The following is a 9,794-nucleotide window of genomic DNA, read 5'->3' as shown; positions in this document are numbered from 1 at the left end:
TGGCAGATGTCCTTAGTGTCAGGACTTAGTTGCGAGGCCAACGCATCTATGTGGTAGCTTGGGAGGGGTTGAGCGGGACGAGAGACGCGATGTTTTTACCCAGGTTCGGCCCCTCACGGTGGAGGTAAAAGCCTACATCCTGCTTCATTAATATTGATGATGATGACTACGGTTACAAGATTGCTCTATCTCGCGAGCTATTGTCTAAACCTAACTTGTCCAACCCATGGAACTTGTCCCTCTCCCTCCTTTTGGGGAGCCCTGCCCCTCCTTATATATGTTGGAGGGGCGGGTTACATGTAGAGTCCTATTAGGATTAGGACTAGTCTATCTCTAATACAAACCGGATACAAGTCCAGGTCTTAACTCCTTGTAAGATAAATGTTCCTCATGCCTTTCCTCTTAAACCGGCCCACCATTATCATAAACCGGCATGTTGGGCCTTGGGCCTTGTCATCCATCTGGAACACGCGCCGGGTCACCAATGAGTCTTCAGGCTCGTGAATCGTCATACCAGTGAACCGCCAGACACGTAAACCGCCAATCCTATGGCGGTTTACCAATGAAACGCCTAGTCCGGCCGGGTTATACTTCCGGCCGGTTTACGCCGCGGGGTATATCCCCGACAGTAGTCAATCTTCCCCCATTCTCAGTCATGGATGCTGCGTTGCGATGCAGTGTCTCCGCAGCGCCGGCGGTGGTCGATCTGACGGACAAGAGGAAGGCCAGGCTACGGCGCGGGGGACGGGAGACGCATGGTTCTGGTCGCGGCAATCACCGGCAGCCGCGCCGCATCTCGTACAGAGATGTGATGCGAGAAGAGAGAAAGGGGATGGGCTCGATCTAGCATAAGAGGATAGAGGAGGCGTCGTGGGACCACAAGGCGACGTGGCGTGCGAGCGACAGAATTGCTATTTCATATTTACCTCACATTTAAGTCATTCACCACAAAATTAAGAGACTGGAAATTCGGGCAAATTGTTTGAGCGTGCGCTGTTTGTTGGCTGTTTTTTCACGTGCGTCAAGACTTGTTTCTGTATGTATGTACCTGGCCATTAGTCTGCATTAGAAAGAATGAAGCTTTTTGTGTTGTTTTTTCATGTGGGTTGGTTGCAGAATGAGACGAGCATGTGCGTACGACGGTCAATGTATACCTATCTGTGTACTCGGCGGAGGAGGGTGGGGAGCACATATCTGTCTACCTCCGTTTATGGTCTGATCCTGGAACTGCTAGGGTCAAGTTGTCCAAGACGTTCCTGATCGGTGACCCTAGTGGCAAATCACCATCGATTGTGCTTGTTCAGAAGATATTTTTACTAGGGTACGTGAAACCTGGGGGTTTCAAAAGTTCATCATGGTGAATTCTGCAAAGTCACATACATAGGCCACAATGGTTCCTTTACCATACGTTGCTACCTTGAAGTCCACACGAAGGCGTGCACCACTAGTACTAGCATCACCATCGCCAAACCTATGATCGTCGTGCCGCTGTCCAACATTGTCAGGCACCTCGAGCAGCTGATGGTGAGCAAGCAATGGTCAGACGTGACGTCCCTGGTCCAGGAGAGCGAGATTCACACGCACTGGCTCATCAGCGCCGTGCGGTCGCTGCTTCTATACGAAACATTAGAGGCGTCAACAACCAACAGTGTCGTACGGATCGGCGATATGAAGGCCGTTGTGCTCAGGGCCATACTCCACTTTGTCTATACCGATGAGCTGGTTCCTGTGAATGAAACGGTGGTAGCCAGAGAAATGCTGGCGGCGGCATGCCGGTTCCGCCTGGAGAGGATGAAGGCCATGTGCGAGAATTTGCTCGCTCATCTCCTGTCGAAAGACAACGCGATGAGCACTCTGGAGCTGGCATTGCGACACCACTACGAGGAGCTCAAGATTTACTGCAACGACTTCATTGAACGTGCAATGAAGTGATGAAAAAACACTTTACTTCGATATTTATGCCTCAGAATTTGAAGTTGAAGTTGTAGAACTGAAGCTTGCCGATTCCACATTGTATGCCTCAGAATTCTTAACTAGTTTCTTCCATGTATCTATCGACAAGTTTGAATGTATATATGTACTACTACATCACATGAAACATCTAGCAATCTGTGAGATGTTCACAGTACTCTAAACTTTACTGTGGTCGCTCACCTCCCTAGCATCCCACTGCACATGTTCACGCCGCCACCGCCTTCACCTGAGGCAACTCCGCTGGCACATTGATCATTTGGCACAAGCTTGTGGCACACCATACACCCTGGGGCGTTGTACGGCGGCGAGGGGTCTAGGATTTTCATTGTGTCATTGAGGAGAGGGCCTTTTCCCCGGGTAGATGAGTTGAACATTAGTAATATATAAACTTACGAAAGATTAGGAGATATAGTTGTAGAAGAGAAAAGCAAATGCTACTTGTCCATGTAAACGACCTCTCCATATAGTACTACTTGGCAGTTTTAGCGCCATTTAGCCCCTGTTTAGCATCAATTTAGCTGATTTAGAGGCTGAAGCTATTTGCCATAACATGCTATTTGCACTTTTGGTTGTTGTGTTTTTCTTTTGCGAGGCCATCATGAATTGTTTAACAGATACCGTCAAACTATTTTCTTGTCCTTATATTGGACGTAAACTATAGGATCCCTGCTAAAGGAAGAAGACACTGTCTAATTTTTTATCTGAAGTTATCCTAAATATTGGGGAAAATGCAGTTGCACTTTAACCTAAGAACAAACAGAAAAGAATAAAACTCTGACCGAAAATATCATGAAGCAACATTAAATCAGGAATCTTCTTAAACATTATCCAACCATCTAAATTTCAGGTCGAGATAGAGATATTAGGAACCAGCATTCAAGCACTTGAGGATGACGGTGCCGGAGCAAGGTTAGCACCGTCAGCGGAAGCAATCGAGGACGACGCTGTGGAAGCGGGGTCAATAGCATCTCTGCTAACACTCAAGGTCGATGATGATGGTACGGATGCGAGGTCAACAGTATCCCTGGCCTCTTCCACTTTCCTTCCTTGTAGAGCTTCCACTGCCTCACCCAGTATCCCTGTCACCTTCCCTCCTAATTCTGGCTCAAGCTGTTCACCCAGTGGGTACAATTTCTCGTCTTGAATCTGCAAGGTAAACAAAATATACGACCAAACTCGAAATTCACCCTTCATTGACATAAATGGCTAATATATAAAATATGCATGCCAAGTAAAATTTGTAACTGTGAAATTAGCACGTCCTAATACAATTCCACTGTCCTTACAAGGATGTTGTTTCTCCGGGGCAGAAGAATCTACAACAGTGGTGGTGGTGTTCTTGCTTGGGACAGATGGAATAGAGACAATACTATCAGTTTGTGCGAAGCCCGGGGGAACCATCACAGAGTTGGCGTTCGCATTCATAGAATTTGGCATGTATGTGAAGGCTTGGTTGGCATTTGGGTACACCATCTGCATTGTAAAAGCAAGAAAGTCAGGTGAATTGACTACTTGTGACATAATCTGAACATGGGCACGGCTGGATGCACTTTGCAAGAGTAGCTGATGCATTAAGGATTAAAAAACTTAAGTCAAAAAATGGTCATCTCTCATGCCATAATACCTGTCGGTGTAGATTGATTTCTTGATGCACACCACGCCAAGCATGGTGCAGTGGCCTCGGCATGTTATACGTATATGGCGTCATGCCGCTAGGAACCCAAGGAGTGAAATGCTGTTGTGGGAATTGCTGATACCCGAAGCCTGCAGGAACCTGTGGTGGGAACATGCCAGGCACTCCTGGACTGACGTAGAACTGACGGGGAGCAAAATTTTGTGGTACTGCGGGTGCTAGAACTCCTATGTTCTGAATACGAGCAAAGTGTGCCTAGAAACAATGTCAGTAGCATTAAGCTTGTGATGTGTCCCTTGTATATATTCTTGAAACAGTTGCAAATCTAATGTTCAAATATTCAGTGACACACAGGTGACAAGAGAGAACCTGTTTTACTTAACTTTATTTGGACGGTAAAAAAATAACCATTTTGTTAACACTCATCCACATTGATTCTCAGTCTATGTTATTCTTAGGATGGGACAATATACAACTTATTTATAACTGAACTGATTTTCTTTTAGTTCATCAGCTATGTGCAAAAATGAAACAAATAATACGTAAATAATTGGACATGTAGTAGACATGGACACATAGCAATATTAAAACTCAAACAGCACTTATCAGCATATAAGATTAATTAAAAGAAGTCACTATTTATCACTTATCAGCAGAAGGCACCTAATGTACAAAATGATCACTTGGGAAAGATGTACCACTAGCATCGCTCGTCTTTCCTCTTTGCGTTGAGCTACACCAACATACAATGGCTTTTTGCCGACTATCTTCCTGTTCATCCCGTCAATCTACCACATTGATCAAAGATGATTTAATAATCTAAACTAGTCAACTGGATGCATTGGGCACGTTTGCATACAACTAAACCATGTTACTTACAGCCTTGTGGACAGCTGCAATAGTTGTAAATGACACAAAGCCATAACCCTTGCTCCTTCCTTGTGAATTAACCATAACCTAAAAAAATGTTAAGAAGGTGAGCCATGATATTAAGAAACAAAATTAGCTAGCAAATAAAGAGAGAAGTACCTTGCATGATCCTATCTCACCAAAAAATTCAAATAACCCTCTAAGATTTAGATCATTAATACTATCATCTAGATTCTTCACGTATAGATTGAGCCCTTCAAACTTTTTGAATTTCTCATTTCTCGCACGCTCAAAGTTTTCTCTCAGTTCTGCTTCTCTTTCTGACTTTTTCTGAGCTCTTCCAACATACAAAATTGTATCCTTAATCATCTTACCATTAAGACTTTTCACAGCTTCCGTAGCACATTCTGATTCCCCATAGTTAACGAATCCGAAGCATTTGGATATTCCATCATTATCTCTCATGATTACAGCGCTAGTAATTGTACCGAAAGGACCAAACTCTTGCAGAAGGTCATTGTGAGTGAATTCCTTTGGCAAGTTCTTCACATATACATTTGTATAATTACTCACGCTGATATTTGGCTGCCTCTCCTGACGACGAATGAAGAGACCTACAAAAATTTGTTTGCCATTCACCAACTTGACATTCAAGCTATCGATGGCATCATTGGCAGATGTCTCCTCTGCAAATTGAACAAATCCGTACCCTTTTGATTGACCGTTAAAGTGAGTGGCCACTTTGCATGATAGTATAGTGCCATAGCGACCAAACATATCACTCAAGCTCTTGCCATCAATATTTGGCACAAGATTTTTTATGAATATATTGGCCTTTCCACTCAATCGCAGCGTTGGGTCCCCATTCGAGAACATAACTCGGATATGCTTCCCGTTGAGAGGTGTAAAATTTAAAGAGTCTAATGAACGTTTGGCTGCAAAACAAGCACATACAAAATTATTAGAGGTAATTCTAGTATTAAACTCAAATCCTCTAGTAGGGCAAGCAAACATACAAATACAAAGAAAAAGAAATCAGGTTAAGGTGAAAACAATAGTGTAGGTATGGTCAGTGGCGTAGCTAGGGGCTGGCCAGGGTGGTCCATGGACCACCCTGGAATTCCCCCATAGCTTGTGTATAGTGTAGTAAAATTTATTTATTTTAAATAAACAAAACTTGTGTAAATATTTCTATTACCGGACCACCCTGGCAAATTGGGCTGGCTACGCCACTGGGTATGGTATGTATATGTATAATTGACCACGATACAACATGGTGTATTATATATGACAGGATGTTCATCGAGCAGATAATTATCGGATGTCCGATATGCAAAGCTAATATCCAATTTGAACTATGTACAATTTCTCTCTTAACTAATTTGGCAGCGTGGAGCATGAATAAACTGATGAAAATTTGACTAGGTTAACTATGAAATCCATGGGGCCATCGTGATCATACAATCTACCTAGTGTAATGTAGCACATTTCAACACCATGGTGCACAAACTAGAAAAATTCTTAACGAAAACTTTTAACCCACATTCAGTTCCCTCCTGTTTATATTTTCCAAATTGCCACACCAACTTATGGAGGCATCAATGGAAACAACAATGAATATTGGTTAAACTAGAAAACAAACTGCATGGACTAAACTTTTAAAAAATCGCTCACTAACCAAGTCAACTCCCAAATGTTACACCATAAAAAAGATAGACAACACCAATAACTTAAACATGTCATTTTGTTTAGATAGAAAGAAATAAGAACATAGACACACATTAATTGTAACCAAATTCTAGCTATTTGTTTTTTCCTAATCATATGCACATCCGAGTCCAAGTCGGATTGTGACAATGTTAACTTCCACGATGACGTTCTACACCATGCATGATGCACAATCTACAATGAAATCGTAACGAAATTTAAGCTCTATTTCCATTCTCTTATGTTCTTAATTCCCGTGTGCAATCTACAAATCTTGGCTATCTTATAAATAAACCGTGTGGCCCAATTTAACAAAGAGCTAAATTTTCTCTCGCTAACCAATTCAACTCCCAAAAGTTAGACCGTAAGTAAGATAGACGACGCCGATAATATGAACATAACATTTTGTTTATGACAGAATCCTGCAAGTACATAAAATGCATTAACTAAAATAATAATTGTGTGTGCCTACTTGCTTTTTCAAAATAATATATCCGATTTTGAGTCGGATTGCGACATATTCGGCAACATTATTTTCCGCATCGAATTTTACACCATGGTGCACAATTTACGCAGAAATCTTAATAGGATCTTAACCCAAATTCTATTCTTTTCTATTCGTAATGACCAGAAGAAATCTATGAAGCCATAAACTCAGATGGAATCAACAACTAATGTTAGCTAATTTGAAACAAACCAACCCAAAGTTCACAAAAAACTACAATTCCTCTCGCTGACGATTCAATCCAAGTATTACGGCGTAAGTAAGATAGACATCAACAATAATGGGAACATTTAGTTTGTGACAAAAATATATAGGTAGATAAAGACACATTAATTACAACCGGTGTGTGTGCCTACTTGACTTTTCCGAATCATACATCCGACTCTGAGTCGTATTCCGACAGCATTTGTTTCCACAAAGATTTTTTGCCATATCGGAAACCTGAATCGGTTACGGATTCTAACCCTGATGTCAGTGCTCGGCAGCATCTTCTACAAACTGCTGATTCCATTATCTTCCCAATCTACAAACTGCCGATTCCATTCTCTTCCTAATCTACAGTGCCTTGAAGTTATATTTATTGTTGTGATCTATCGAAGCGAGGGTCTTGGTTTTTTTATGGAATGTGCATAAACCCAATCTATAAAGAAGTCTTACCGAGATTTAGTCAAAATTCCATTCTCTTCCTAATCGCCAAATGCAATCTATGAAGTCATTCCCTCACTGGTAACAATGATCAATCTTGGCTGACTTGAAAACAAATCATGTGACCTAGTTTAATAAAAACTACAATTCCTCTCGCTAACGATTCAACTCCCAAATGTTACACCATAAATACGATAGACAACCACCAGTAATATGAACATGTCATTTCGTTTACGGCATAACTCAGCGAACAGATAAACACATATTAATTGGAACAATTGTGTGTGTCTACTTATTTTTCCCAAATCATACATCCGGTTCTGAGTCAGATTCCGACAACACTATATTATCTACGGCGATTTTCTACCCCATGGTGCACAATCTATAGAGAACTCTTAGCAGGATTTTAGCCCAAATTCCTATTCTCGTCTGTTCATAATAAACAAAAGCAGTGTATGAAGCCTTTCACTCAGACACAAACAGCAATTAATGTTGGCTAATTTGAAAACAACCAACCTAACTTAACAACAAACTACAATTCAACTTGTGATTCAATTCTCAAGTGTTACGACCTGAATAAGAAAGACATCACCAATAATAGGAACATGTCAATTTCTTTTACGACAGAAATATATGGTATGTAGGTAAGCACACGTTTAATTGCAACCACTGTGTGTGTCCATTGGCTTTTGCCAATCATTTATCCTATTCCGAGCCCGATTCCGTTAGGATCAGATTCCGCAAACCCGAAACGGTTACGGATTCCAACACTACTTATGTTAGTGACACGTTGTTCTACAAACTGCAGGTCAACACACTATCTACACGCGTTCCATCAAAAGACCCTCGCCTCTGTTGACCAGAACAAGAAAATGCCAAAATAGAACTTCAACCGATGGTGTGCCACATCTTGTATGGGAAATCTAGTAAATCACAGACTTCACAACCAAGATCTAAAACCACGCAGCCTCGTAAGTTCTTTGTATCCCCAATCCAAGCCTGAGTAGATGAACATGCAAAGAGACAAAGACAACCCCAAAAAAAAAGAAAAAAAAAAGAGATGAAGCCAAACTCACCGTCCTCCCGACTGTAGAAATTCACGTAGGCATAACCAAGTGACCTGCCAGTGACGTCCCGGCAGACACGGAGGGACGCCACGGGCGCCACCTGGCAGAACAGGTCATAGATATGCCCCTCCGCCACGCCATCATCTAGGTCGCCGACGTATAGCGAGGCCCTCGAGCCCAACGCCGGTCCAGGAGGACGCAGCATGACAGCCGGGACCAGCAACGGGCGACCTGCCATTGCGTAAGATGCTCGCCAACCAGTGGCCAGGCACGGGATCGGTCGATCGATCGATCGAGCAAGAGTGCTTGCTCAAAAGGCAATAGAATACAGTCTCGGAAGGCACAGGATGGATTCATCGAGCAGGGGTGTTTTTATAGGTGAACGCTCTTGGATGGATATGCTCTCGAGTCCTATACTCGCTTCTCATTAATTGATGCATTAATTACTTCCTTTCTTTGTGTAATGATAAGTATTGGGCATTAACTTTGGGGTCGAGGAGACGAGTGTGTTTTTGATGGAGATATCTACACGCTGGAGATGATTTTGGGTCCACATATACTACTACAGGAATTAGTAAGTTCGATCAGTTTCCAGGGCCATATATCACTACCATTTAATGTTTGGGATACTAAACTGGATCGAGCGTAGAGTGTGTGTGCTGATGGCTTAGACTCGGTCAAGTTGTCTGCTCTGCATTTTGAAGATGGTGTTCAAAAAAATTTCAAAGAGCAAAATTGGCAAAGATTAGAGTTTTAGCACTACGATACTATGGGTGTTGCGTTTGAAGGGAACATAAGTTTCCCCTAGCAGCTCTTCGGGCAGTGACTACTGACTAGGAGGGTTAGGGCAGATCCAGGGCGATTCTACATGTACGATGTGGGGTCAGCTAACCCCATAATTTTTCTGATTGCAAGCTTAATTTTATTCGTATTTATGCAAGAAAATAAGACATTTAAAAAACATTAGTGCATTTGAATGCACAGCTTCCTGGTGCTGGCACTGCCCCTGGTCAGATCATGTCCCCTTGTTGTCATCCGGGGAAACTAGTCCTCGGCCACCGCCATAGTTCCATCTCGAGCTATATATTCGGGCTATGCCAGCCGGGTTTTGCCGAGGCGGTGATGTCCAAGTGGTTCGAGGCGCTCGACTCCCCAACCAATCGATGTCGGTGTTATACACTTGGCATCACTGTACCAAATTATCCATGCAATTCATGCGGGGTTGGGGGGGGGGGGGCAACCTAGGCCAGACTCGAGGATCCGCAAGGTGGGGCTCCTTGTGGCCATCAAGTCCTTTGATGATCGGTCAACCACGACGGGTCTAGATCCGGAGGAATGGATGGAGAGATGTGCTCTCGAGGATAGCATCATGACGTTCTTTCAAAACGATGAG

General features: G+C 42.8%; 1 protein-coding gene and 1 pseudogene across 1 annotated transcript; one reads left to right on the top strand and one right to left on the bottom strand.

The window, feature by feature from the left end:
• Nucleotides 1–655: 655 nt before the first annotated feature.
• LOC123056739 (BTB/POZ and MATH domain-containing protein 1-like) lies at nt 656–1,932 on the top strand (annotated as a pseudogene).
• Nucleotides 1,933–2,850: 918 nt separating this feature from the next.
• LOC123057826 (polyadenylate-binding protein 3-like) lies at nt 2,851–8,923 on the bottom strand. The gene is made up of 7 exons (XM_044480709.1): nt 8,411–8,923; nt 4,637–5,412; nt 4,499–4,564; nt 4,306–4,395; nt 3,749–3,841; nt 3,244–3,447; nt 2,851–3,084 (listed from the first exon to the last, which is right to left on the bottom strand). Exons 1-7 carry the CDS (start codon nt 8,637–8,639, stop codon nt 2,851–2,853), a joined length of 1,692 nt encoding a protein of 563 aa, XP_044336644.1. The 5' UTR covers nt 8,640–8,923.
• Nucleotides 8,924–9,794: the final 871 nt, after the last annotated feature.

Source organism: Triticum aestivum, chromosome 3A (genome assembly GCF_018294505.1).
Source record: "Triticum aestivum cultivar Chinese Spring chromosome 3A, IWGSC CS RefSeq v2.1, whole genome shotgun sequence".
In the NCBI taxonomy this organism is placed as follows: domain Eukaryota; kingdom Viridiplantae; phylum Streptophyta; class Magnoliopsida; order Poales; family Poaceae; genus Triticum; species Triticum aestivum.
Note: the sequence above shows the minus strand (reverse complement) of the source record. Positions and strands in the feature narration are given on the sequence as shown.

Coding starts and splice junctions, on each gene's coding strand:
- LOC123057826 (XM_044480709.1), bottom strand. CDS start 8,639: ATGGCAGGTCGCCCGTTGCTGGTCCCGGCTGTCATGCTGCGTCCTCCT. Junction 5,413..8,410: donor TTTCTACAGTCGGGAGGACG/GTGAGTTTGGCT, acceptor CTTGTTTTGCAG/CCAAACGTTCATTAGACTCT. Junction 3,085..3,243: donor CTTGTAAGGACAGTGGAATT/GTATTAGGACGT, acceptor CTGGGTGAACAG/CTTGAGCCAGAATTAGGAGG.